This window comes from Chelonoidis abingdonii, chromosome 17 (assembly GCF_003597395.2).
Source record: "Chelonoidis abingdonii isolate Lonesome George chromosome 17, CheloAbing_2.0, whole genome shotgun sequence".
Taxonomy (NCBI): Eukaryota; Metazoa; Chordata; order Testudines; family Testudinidae; genus Chelonoidis; species Chelonoidis abingdonii.
This window is the reverse complement of record NC_133785.1, coordinates 32,483,142-32,495,850: the sequence shown is the minus strand read 5'-3', so window position 1 is coordinate 32,495,850 and position 12,709 is coordinate 32,483,142. Positions and strand designations below refer to the sequence as shown.

Genomic DNA, 12,709 nt, shown 5'->3' with positions numbered 1-12,709 from the left:
ATAAACCCACCAATCACTACCAGCAAGAGCCTGAGTCTGGGCTATGGCTGCCCTGTGGGTAGTAAGCTGCCTGAAGTTGCTGTGCCTACCTCCTCGCTGGGAAGCAGGTTATCGTCCAATTTGAATGCTGTGCCTACACGCCTTCTGACCTGAGGAGGTTTCTCTCCCACGCTCAGAGGATACTCCTTTGGCATTTTGCCAGTCAGCTCCTGGGGAATGGAAAGGACGCTGGGTTAACAACCTGAGGGGGAGGTGTGCCAGCACTCCTCTGGAATTTAACAACAGTCCTCACCGCCTCCCGCAAGCAGATTTTCTTCAGCTCCTCGACTTTCTGCAGCAGCTTTTCTTGCAGCAGTTTTTCTTTCTTCTTTAGTTCCGTAATTTTCTCCTTCTTTTGCTCTTCGCTGACCTCAGAATCTTGAGACCCTGAAGCAACGAGTTACCTTTAATGCAGATTCTGGGGGTAGACCCATTTCCTCCCTTGGCTCAGAACAAAGGGCCCATTTCCCAAAGCTGCCTAAGGAAGTTAAAGCATCAAATCCCACTGAAGTTCAGTGGGAGCCAAAGGTCCAATTTCCAATAACTCTAGCTGCTGTCCATCCCCCCACCCACCCTCCCTCTCTCTCTCTCTCACACACCCCCACACCCACGGCAGAGTACATGTGCAAAGACGATGCAAGGTCCGTACTTTTAGATGCACCTGGATTGTGGCTAATGCTATGGGTCTGCAGGTTCAGTAAACAGGTACCAAAATTACATATGAGATAAAAATATATGACAGAGACACTATCCAGAATGCTCTTTTGTCTCTTCACTTATTTACAAAAAAATTGGTATGTTATGCTTATAAAATCAAATCTTTATAATCTGATCTACGTTAACCTCTGCTTCACCACAACTATGAATGAATGGCATCATTTTCTCCTTTATTGCACATAGGCCTCACAATACTTTTGACAGAACCTGCCGTTGGCTTGATGCAAAAATGTTACCTGAAGAGATTAAACTGCCGTTGCTGGCCATAATAAGCTGATTCTTTGCCTCCAAAGTCACGAGTTTGGAAACCTTTGGTGTCCCCATCTCAGTCAGGTCCATTGCAATATCATCCAAACTTCTGGCTGAGGGGATTTTTGCCTGAAAGAGGTAAAACACAATCCGGCATCATCAAGTTACTTAAAACTAGCTTCAGAACAAAGGGTCATAGCGATGATATTTCACACTTCTCTTCATAGTAAATTAGGAGTGCGTGCAACACTACCGTGTGGGATTTTACACTTTGCTTTCCATTCCTTGGCATTTTCCCCACAGTCTGGTTATCTCCATAAGGAAAACCCCTTTATTATTTGTATCCTGTTCAAAGTGAATGTGGGAAAGAGGCCAGACACAAGGTAGATTAAACACTGAGCTGTGATAATTCCCCCATTTTGTGATTTCATTTCCACAGCTCTTAACTGGAGGCAGAATAATATAGCCAGAGCATTGTTATTTGATCTAACAGATCGCATAACAGCTACAAAGCCAATTCATAGGCTTTCTTCCAGGACTAATTTCTCTCTAGAACAATGCACACTGAAGTAGGTACAAGTACGAGAGTTGAAATTTTTGCTTATGGTAACATGTCTGGTAACTTACTTTGCTTTGTTTTCTGTCCAAGTAAAACTGGTGCTGACTGATTGCCATTACCCAGATGGATTTGATCAGGGAAGTGTTTGCATACCAGGTTTGCACTACAAGTCCGCTCTGTCCAAAGGTCCTTCTGGACACTGAAATTCTATAGGGGTAAAAGAAACGCAGTCTGAGGCTGGTACCTGTTAGGTTTAAAATAAGAGCTGCCTTTTTCTGAACCAGGCAAGACCCAATACGCAGTCTGTGAGCTACGTCCTTTACTGAAGAAAAATCCTTCCTCACCATGTCTGCTGCTGCTATGCTTTCCCTGTGAATCACAGCCATAAAACCTTTCCTTTTTACAACACAGTGAGCTTAAAGGGAGGGGGCTGCTGCTCCTGCAGCTGAGATCAGAAGCAAAGGGATGAACATGTTATAAATCTGCAATAGAGAATGGAATGCAGAGGGATCCTGAAGGGAAAGAGATGGTGCGGGATGTGCCAGGGGGAATAGAGGGGTATCCCAAAGCTCTCAGCACTTCAGATATGGAAGGGAGATGAAGGGGGCTGGAAGCAGATTGCTGGGTGCAATCAGCATTGATGGAGAAAGGGATGTGGCGGGGCAGGGGGAGGGGGCAGAAAGATGGAAACTGAAAGAAAGGGGATTTCTTCAGGGCAAATTCTGGTCCTTTATGGAAGTGACTGTGAAACAAGTGCATGGAAAGGCAGCATTACTGTGAACTCATGTTCTGACTGGGCACTCCCTCAAGCCCCCATGAACAGGCTGTGGGCTAAAGAGGCGGAAGTCACTATTGGGCCACAGACGTACATGAACTTATGGGAGTCATGCCCCCTGTCCTATTGGCCCCGCAGTCCCCGTGACTCCAGCCACAGTGGAGTCAGCTGCCTCTCCCTGGGTTGGGAGGGGAGCTAAACAGGAGGAAAACTTCTCCTCTGCAGGTACTGCAATGCGTGTTGATAAGCATCCACTGCAGCTTACGAGAACCAGGTCCACTGAGAGTACGAGCGCGCCTGACAACTGCCCATATGCAATTTGAAACAAATCTGAGAAACTGAGCAGCGTTATAAATACACCTCAAAATGTCACCCCACATTACAGATCAGTCCTGAGGCCCTTTTTGTGCCTTACCAGGAAACTATTTCCTATCATTAGTTACTGGAAACCACAGACCAGATCGGTGGCCCTTCTACAGTCCTGTTCTGCTGCCCAGGACCTGACGACTGGGCCCTATAACTCAAAGCAAAGAGGAAGATCAAAATTTTATGTCACAATGACATCCTGGTCCATTGCAGCTCAATGAATGAAATGCAGCTCAATGAACTTGGTCGACACCAGGATTAACTGTCCAATGTCTAAAGGTTTTTGGTCACAACCACCACGATTCTGGTCTCACCTGTGCGGATCGTGAACTTCCACAGCAAATTTCTTTTCACGGAAATACAGATTTTCCAGCTGTTTCCATTGAAATAACTATGAGTATTAGGAGAGAGAAAGAAACAAAACACAGTCACCCCAAGAATCACTGCTCTCTTTCCTCCATCATATTATTCATTCCAGCCAAACCCAGGGAGCTCATGCTACATCTAAAGATTAACTCTGCCAAAAGTCACTGGTTATGAGGTAAAAAGGACCCATAGAGCGAACTTACAATGTTTGTTATAAACAGGGTATTGTAAACTGCAGATCTGAATTGTGCAAGCAGCTGCCATTGCCAATAACACATTTCATCTTGCGGCTAAATGTTCGCGTCTAATCAAACTTTCTGTCTCGGGAGGAGGGCTAAAGTACTTTTTACTCTGATTAAATGAAGAAGCTAATATAAATCGTTGCACATCGGAAGTGAGGTAAAATAATGCGTCCTCCTCCTTCTGGCCTTTGCTCCTCCAATCAGTCATGGAGTGCACAGGGGAATTAACACAGCAACAACAGCTTTGGAAAAGACATGTTCTAGTCCTGCCACACGAGCAATGAAACCACTGGGTTTGGGGTTTTGAGAGATTTTTGAGTGGGGAGAGACTGCACAGCACCCTGGAAGAGAGTCTGGGAGGAGCAACTTCAAATATCTCTCTCCTCTAAGCATTTCCTGAGCCTGAAGCTCCTTGGGACAGAGAAAGATTTTTGTTCTGAGTCTGTACAGTACCTAGCACAATGGGTCTGGTCCCTGACTGGGGCTCCTAGGCGCTATGGGAATACAACTAATAAAGAAATGTGTAACCGCCAGCTGGGGACCAGAGAACTGTTCTCTAGGACAGCGTTTCCCAAGTCATGGGTTGCAACCCACCAGTCGGTCACAGGTTCTGGGCCTGCTGTGGAACAGGGGTTCAGAGAATGAGGCCTCCCACAACGTTCACCAGCCAGTGGCGGCTCCTGTCCTGCACGGACGGGCCCTGCTGCCCACTCCCCGGCATTGCAACCTGGTGCATAGGGTTGCAGCACTACTCCGGTTTCTCCCAGCCATCCCTCCGTCAGGGCTGCAGGGCCAAACCTGAGAAGCACTGAGACCCTACATGCCAGGTCACAATACCTAGAGTGGGGAGCCAGACCAGGCCTGAGAGACAGGAGCCCCTGTTGGGGGGTGGGCCTCCCCTCCATCCCAGGCTGGGATCAGAGTTGGGGTGCTGGTGTAGAGGGTGCTGCTGCGGGTGGTCAGTGCCCCTTTGACGGGGCGAGGAAAGAGGAGGAGAAGAAGAAACATGCTGACCTATGATTTTGTTCCCCCCTCAAATTTGGGCCCTGAGCGGGTCACAAAAAAAAGACAAAATGAAGTTGCCTTAGTAATAAGTTTGGATATCACTAGTCTAGGACAGCATAACCAGGGAGGCATTTTGCACCAGTGCCCTGAGATCTGCAGCCAGGGGGTCGGAATTCCCTATGGATCTTCTTACCCTACTCCTTCTGCATTGAAAGCAATGTCAGTCATTACCTGAGGGGATAATACAGCAGGTTTTACATCCATTCAGCATGGCACATTCTTAACATAGCTTTCACCCTGTGGTGGAATTTTGCTGCAGAAGGGGATGATTTTTTAATTTTCAGCAGTGACACCTGTGCAAAGCCAGTTAATGCCAATGGGGTTACACAGGTGTCACTAAGTGCAGAATCTGACAATGGAGTTGGACAGGTGTAGCCAAAGGTTTAATTTAGCCTGCAGACCCTCTCTTACTGAGATGGAAAGACTGTCAGAGCCCAAGCTGAGTGCAGGGCTGCAGCTGCGGCGGGTAGGAGGAAGAGGAAGAAATCTTTTCGTTTGCAAACTGAGCAACTTTGCTCTGAAAATCACTGAGAACCTCCTTTCAGAATATCAGTTTTCCAAAGTCACTATTTCAGGCAGAACTGGGCTTTAAATTTCTTAGCCAATTAATCAAACATTTCATTCACCATCACATATAATATTAATGTTCATCTCTAGGTAATAGTTCAAATGTCACATCACTGTAAGACTCCATCTGTTAAACATACACAACATGAAGCAACGTCAAGGTTCATAAAGCTAAATATTACGTTCTGCTTCATTTTTAAATGCACGTATCCATGGTTATAAATAAAACATAATCCAGTTCACATGTTTGTGGAAAACTATGGGACGATTCTTTCAGCAAACTTTCACTCCTGTTTTGCCATAACTTTTCTTTTCCAGAATGGTATTTTATTGTTAATAAACTCTGCTCAATTAAAAAATGCTGTAATGAGAAATGATCCTTGGTTAAAAGACTCATTCACATTTGCAGATTACTGTTATGTTTTTAACAGTGCTGCTTAAAGGGAAATCAACTTATTGTTGTATTAAATTAAGACAAAAAGCTCCCAGCCATAAAGAAGCAGCTGGATTTTCTAAACTCAATTTACGAAATGAATTCATTCTACCGAGAATATAAGTAATGCAATATCCCAGAATGCAGTACACAGAGAGAGCTTGAACTCTGCAGGACCACTGCACTATTACATACGGTATCCCAGAAACTACATATAGAGGAGCAGATAAATGCCCCTACTTCTCTCTGAAAAATGTCCATGCGCTGTCATATACTGCACCAACATTTTTACTAAGCATAGCCAGGATATAGAACTACTCAAAATGATACACTTGAATCTCCACACTTACCTAGTTACAAAAAAAAATGTGCAATCTTGCTTCTGGTTTGTTTGGTTTATAATCCAATTGTTCAAAAGTGAAGTTTAAAAAAGAAAATATACCATTCCCCCCCCCCCGGCCCGTTTCCCCCAGCAAGCAGCTTTCTGCTTCCCTCTGCTGCTGAGTTTCAGCCTCCTAGGTGTAACTCTGGTTTCACAGGCTTAACTCCCACTGCTGACACATTGCTGACATCACCAGCTATATCAGCAGCAACGCCTCCCCAATCCCACCCTCTCCCCACAGACAGCTAAACACAGAGCATAGAAGGAAGTTTCACAGAGGAGAGACATGCTTTAAGACAGCAGAATGCTGCAGAATTCATAGGGGATTTCCATTGAAGTGGCTTCAAATTCAAGAGCACTGGTGGCAGCTTTTAAAGCACAATCCTACCACGGCCCTTATTCACCTCTGAAATGTAACAGGTTCTACAGGAAGAATTGTGCTACATTTCAACTGCGCTTCCTGTCAGCTCAAGTCCCACGCCCCGTAAAAACCTATGGACATGCTTGAAATAAGCGCTCTTTGACGTACAGCCTCCCTCTCTGTCTTATCACTGACTAATGATGAATCCTGTCCCCTTTATCGCTTCCCCTGGATTTTTTTATTTTTTATTTTTGGCAAGGACACTGAATGCTCCCTGCATACCTGAAGGTTGTGGGAAGCCAAGGTGACTGACACAATCAAGAGACAACCTGTTCTACAAGAAAACTGTGTGAACAAGATGGGGTTTGGCATGTGACTAAGGTGCAATCCCCTCACCTCTGTGACTCTAAGCTCCAGAGAAAAGATTCTGGCCCCCACAAACAGACATAATAAAAATTCAATGTAAATATGGTCTGGGATGGTACGTGAATGGACTGCCAAACCCTGTGGTACTTAGCGCAGTTAAGCATATCTGTATTAGTTAGGGCCCCAAGGTCAGATCAGTCCCTGCTGCGCTCTGGAGACGAAAATCTGAGATCCCCCCTCATGGAAACCCCACAGCCTTCTGGTGAGGGGTGAGCTTTGTCTCCTTTCCTCCCCACTATGAAAAAGGCTGTGGGAGCCGCCTCAAAGCTAAAGGACCCCCAAGGAATCCATAAAAGGGAAGAACATATACACAAGGCCCTGTACCCCATAATTCCTACGGCCCGACTTCCCCACCCCAGTTCCTGTCAGCATGGCTCAATTGCAGTCACACTACTAGATCCCTGTCCCCCAGTCACAACTGCCTCTGGGAGGCCCAGCTGAACAGAGGTGAGGGCTGCATGATTTTTTCCAAGGATTCTCTGTAGTGTTGGTGGGGGGGCATAAGGGATTTGGACCGCTGGAGCGGTCTCTGTGAGTGGGATGAAGCTTCAGAAGTGGCCAATCTTTCTGTTTTATGCAGCGGGGGAAGGGAGGAGGTCCCATATGCAGATCTCACCAGTAGGATTTTCAGCCTAGAGATCTGTCATATTCTTCTATATTCATGTATGTTGATCCATCTTTTGCCAAATCTCTACTATCTTGCTCACAAATGTAAGTAAGTTACACAGCAGGGAAAATTACTCGGACAAGGAATTTTTGCCCCTATCATTCTGTAGAATTTGGTCTCCGATTGACATTTATTATTAAAAGACAATCACTAAGTAAAATGGTGTCATTTACTATTTTTGTAGACTCTCTTCTGTCTTCCCATAACTGAGAAATAGCATTTATAAATGGATTGTAGGGCTAGTGAGAAGTTTTGGTGAGACAGCCGTGGGGCATGGAGTTCGTTATTTAGCTCATTTCAGAGATGGCATGGGGCAGTTTACTTTGTTAGTTGGTCATGAGAGCTTGACATTTTCCCCTGCCCCTATATCTCCAAGTGTATTTGCTCATTTTAAACTGTCTCAATATTGAGCGCTAAGATCAGCCAGCAAGTGGGAATTAAAAGTTACAGCATTTCTTCTATTTAGTGCAGAAAGAGTTGCAGTTTAGACATTAAGTCTGTGAGCCAGGAGCTCATGAGTTCTAGTCCTCCTAATTCTGCTACTGACTCCTTATCTGTCTAGGTCTCTGCTGACCACTCTGTAAATACTTAATGTACCTATCGCCCAAAGGTGTTTAAGGGTTAATTAATTAATAAAGTACTTTGAAGTTGAAAATGTTGAGTATTGCAGTATTATAATTGGCATTATTGTACACCCATCGTTGTGTGTAGGGGTTGTGCGTTGAGTGCTTTCAGAAGACAAGGTTACTTACCCTGTAACTGTTGTTCTTCGAGATGTGTTGCTCATATCCATTCCATTTAGGTGTGTGCGCGCCGCGTGCACAGCCGTCGGAGAAACTTTTTACCCTAGCAACACTCGGCGGGTCGGCTGGGCGCCCCCTGGAGTGGCGCCCCGGCACGGCGCGCGCATAAATAGCCAGCCGACCCGGCCACCCTTCAGTTCCTTCTTGCCGGCTACTCTGACAGTGGGGAAGGAGGGTGCGGTTTGATGTGATATGAGCAACACCTCGCGAAGACACAGTTACAGGGTAATTAACCTGTCTTCTTCTTCGGTGGTTTGCCTCATATCAATTCCATTTAGGTGAATCCCAAGCCTTACCCTAGGCGGAGGGGTCGGGTTGAGACCGGCATGTCTGGAGTACGCCACCCAAAGGCCGCGTCGTCCGAGACGGCTGACCCGCATTAGTGCGAGGCGAAAGTGTGGACGCGATGCACCAGGTCGCAGGCCATCGGCAATCTCCTGATGGGCACAGTGTGCCAAGTAGAGCTGCCCGAGGAAGCTTGGGCCCTAGTGGAATGCCCTAGTGACCGAAGGGGAACCTGAGCTTGCTCGTAGCACGTCGAATACAGGCCTGACCCAGGAGGAAATTCCCTGGGAGGGCAGACTGGCAGACCTTTCATCGCTCTGCACCGCAACAAAGAGTGCGGAGACCTTCGAGAAGGGCTTGGTCTTTCCACATAGAAAGTCAGTGACTCTGCGCAATACCATCAGAGTGTGTGTAAGCTGCTGCTCTCTCCGAGAAGCATGCGGCTTCGTGGAAGAAAACTGGGAGAAAGATGTCTGGCAGCGTGGAAGGCAGACACCACCTTAGGGAGGAATGCAGGATGGACAGCCGCAGTTGCACTTTGTCTTATGAAAGAAATGGTGTACCGGGGATCGCGTGAGGGCTCTGATCTCGAGAACCGACGGCCTTGAGGTGTATGCACCAAGAGAGACCGTCTCCACGATAGGTAGAGAAGCAGGCAAGTTGCAAGTGGTTCGAAGGGCAGCACATAAGTCTGTTCAAACGCAAGTTGAGGTCCCAGTGAGGGCTGGGTGACGAGTCGGGGGAGGTAAGTAGTCCAGACCCTTCGAGGAAGCGAGGAACTAGCTGGGTGAGGAGAAACCGAGGCAGCATCGTCTCCCGGATGAGAGTGGATATTGCTGCCAGGTGCACCTTAAGGACGAGGAAGTCGCCAGCCCTCCTGCCTTAAGCGGTGCCAGAGGTAGTCTAGGCCCCCAGCTCGAGGGATGACGCATCCGTCGTTTAGGGTAGAGATGGTTGCTGTGTGGAAAGGCATCCCTGCACAAACCTGAGACGGGTCCAGCCACCAGTCGAGGGAGCGGAGAGGACCGCGGAGGGATTGTGAGAAGCACGTCCATGTAGTCCCTGCTTCGGACAGAAGACCAAGTGAAGCCACGTCTGAAAAGGTCGCACGTGCAGCCTGGCAATTTGTGACATGGGTGCATCGGCCATATCCCCAGCAGAGCGATGGCATTGCGAGCTGAGGTCAAGCGAGCTGCTTGCAAGAGCCGGACGAGTGAAAGTGAGCGCTAGAAGCGCGTTGAGGCAAGTAGCCTGCAAGGGAGGAGTCCAGTGTCGCTCCTATGAAGTCCAGTCTCTGCGGTCGGATGAAGTGGACTTTCTCGCATATTGAGGGAGGATCCCCAAGCGGAAAAAAGAGGTCCTTGGTTACCGAGATGTGCTGACGGAACTGGGCGTGCGAGGCGCCCTTGAGAGCCCATCGTCAGTATGGAAGACATGTATCTGCTGTTTGCGCAGAGTGCGCGGCGACGACGGCCATGCATTTCGATGAGACCTCGGGGCAGTAGAACAGCGCAAAGGGGAGGAACAGCAAACTGAAAGTGTGTGCTGTCTGACCGTGAACCGAGTACTTCCTGTTGTGGCGGAAAAATGGCACTGTGGAAGTACGCGTAACTTCATATCGAGGGCGGTTGTCCAGTCCACAGATCCAAGAGACGGGGATAATGGTTCCCAGGGAGACCATGCGGAACTTCAACTTGCGTAGTCACTTGTTGAGTCCCCGCAGATCTAGAATGGTCGGAGGCTCCCTTGGATTTGGGGATGAGAAAATAGCGGGAGTAATAACCCGTCCCCCTTTTCGGGCAGCGGAACTTCCTCTACGTGCTCCTGCAGTGAGGAGATGATTGTACCTCGTGCCAGAGGATATGCTCGTGAGAGGGGTCCCTGAAGAGCCGGGTAAGGGGGTGGAAAGGCGGGATGAATCGCAACTGGAGGTGGTATCCGTGCTTTTACTGTGCGCAGCATCCCACTGGATCGGAAGTAATCTGCGACGCACGCGGAAGGAAGGGGAAAGCGGTTGGCGAAAGGAGGAAAAGGATCCTGAAGAGAGTCTGGTACGCGCGTCCCCGTACGTACCTGTCAAAAGCTGCTTTTGGCCCCTGATGTGGCCTTTAGAGGGCCTGGACTGGGCCGCCTGAGGGCCAGAACTGGCGTTTTCGCCCTCCCCGACCTCAACCTCCTGGTGAAGTCCTGCCTGTTTCGAGGCGGGAAGTAGGGGTGCGGGCTTTGGGGCTAAGGGTGTCTCCGTTGAGCCCGGGGTGTGCATCCCGAGCGCTTCCAAGGTGACCTTGCCTCTTTCAGGCTTTTGAAGGTAGGGCTGTCTTAATCGGAAACAAACCCGGCCCTCAAAGGGTAAGTCTGCAATGGTTGTGTGTCTGCAGTACTGGGGGTTAAAGGTGGAGGCCTGGAGCCAGGAATCCGTCTCAGCGTAATTCCGGATGCTCAGTCCTAGCAGCCGAGTTGCCAGCAGTTCCCAGCGCAGCTTGGAGGGAGGGCGTCCTGACCGATCTCTTGCTTCCTCCACAAAGGCCTGCACAACTCCTGGCGTCGAGTCCGGGGGCATCGCAACTCCGTTAAAGCGCGGCAACCTCCGACCCAGGTGTTAAAGCCCGTTCGGCCATAGAGGGCCTGCTGCGATTGCGACTCGGAGCTGTAATGTTTGCCTGCTCGAATATCCATTTACGGCCTAGAAGGTCATGCGCCGAGCCTCTTGTTTGATTTGGTGCCGGCGCCTGCCTGGCCATGGCGCTCCTCCGTTAACGATGGGACAACTAACGAGGGGGGGTGGGTGCACATATAGGTGTCATAACCCTTGGAGGCACCATATTATCCTCCGCTCCACACCTTTTGCTGTCGGTGGATGGATGCTGAGACTGCAAAGGTATCGTAGTGCTCGGTATAGTTTTTATGAATGGGAGGGCTACCGCGTCGGGCATCGGCAGCCAGAGATAGTGACAACTGGGTCGTTCAACCTCCCGACTTCCTCCACCGGGAGGTCTATGTTAAGGCCAACCCGGCGAAGGAGTCCTGGTGGGACTCGCAAGTCGATCGCGGGGCCCTGAGGAAGAGGAGCCTGCACGGCCTCATCGGGTGAAGAGGAGGAGGATACGCCCGACAAGAGGGTCTTGGCAGGGCTCGTCCCCTGGTGGGTCCTGCAGTAAAGACCTCCGGGGAGTGCAGAGGATGGATGGTATGGTCCTCGTGTCTTCCGGAGGAGGACGGGAAATGGTAGCCTCTGGTGTCCGACGTTGTGGAGCAGGTGCAGGGCCGGGAACCAGGGGGCACCCTGAGCCTTGATGGTAAAGCCCAGGGTTCCACATGGCCCATTGCTGCTGCGCGGGATCGTGGGGAGCGACTGTCGTGGAAGAGTCCCACGGGAAGTCAGCGTCTCGGTCCTGGTGTAGCTGCTACCTGCCCTGGAGGAAGCAGACTTCTTGACCGGACGGCCACGGAGGGGCCGCGAGGTGGGCATCTGACGTGCCAATGGACCTGGCCAACCGGAGTCTTGGGACCTGGTGGGGTACCTGGAGCCGGACCGGGACCTCGCCCGGCTTGGTGCCGGAGAGGGGTCGAACCGGACCTCGAGCCTCGACGGCGAAGATCTGCTCCGAGAGAATCGGCCTGCGTGGCGGTGCCGGAGCTCGACCGGTGCGCGAATAGCGGGATGGGGAGCGGAGTTGTAGACTGCGTCGAGGCGAGCGGGAACGGTGGTCGAGGCGAGCTGGGAGCGGTGCCGAGGCGAGCGGTGCACGCATTGGGAGCGGTGCGTGGAGAACGGTGCCGCGATTGGGAGGGTGCCGTGGGTGACGTGCCGCGACTCGAGGCGGTGCGCGGTGAACGGTGCCCGATTGGAGCGGTGCCGTGACTCGGACGGTGCCCGGGGGAACGGTGCCGCGACTCGGCGCGTGCCGCGGTGACGTGCCGCGATTGACAGTGCCGCGGTGAACTTGGGTGCCGGAGGAGCGGTGCCGTGAAGAGGAGCGGCGAGGAGACCGAGATCTGGAGCGATTGACCGGAGCAGTGGGTGGATGCGGCGAGAAAAAGGCGGTTTGCCCTTGGAGAGGGTCAAACGAACTGGCGGTACCGGAGGTACATGAGGTGCCAGGCTCCGTGATGGCAATCAGGTCTCGTGCCGCCGAAATGTCTCCGTGTGGAAGGCAACGCCAGCTCGACCGTGGCCGGTGCCAGGGAGCTTTTCGCTCCGGACTTTCCGAACCCGGGCCCCGCCCCGGCGGGCTGGAGTCAACAGGGCCGGATCTGGTGGCGCCGCAACCGGGGTCGGTGCCGGGCGGTCTGCCTCAGGCGCAGTCTTGGCCTTCTGGGTGGCTGCAGAAGGGTCTGTCTGAGGCTTGGCCGACGTCGACCTTGGAGAGAGGGAGCGGCGTGGAGTTGCCTTCAGCGTCGCGTGCT

General features: G+C 50.7%; 1 protein-coding gene across 2 annotated transcripts in view; it reads right to left on the bottom strand.

The window, feature by feature from the left end:
• Positions 1–12,709, bottom strand: part of FRMD4B (FERM domain containing 4B) — a 124,637-nt gene that overhangs the window by 15,080 nt on the left and 96,848 nt on the right. For both annotated transcript variants that reach the window (XM_032772848.2, XM_075073157.1), the window contains 5 exons: positions 3,020–3,096; positions 1,633–1,771; positions 993–1,134; positions 293–426; positions 90–209 (listed from right to left, as the gene is read on the bottom strand). In XM_032772848.2, coding sequence (XP_032628739.1) covers positions 90–209; positions 293–426; positions 993–1,134; positions 1,633–1,771; positions 3,020–3,096 — 612 coding nt within the window. The remainder of the gene's footprint in view (positions 1–89; positions 210–292; positions 427–992; positions 1,135–1,632; positions 1,772–3,019; positions 3,097–12,709) is intronic.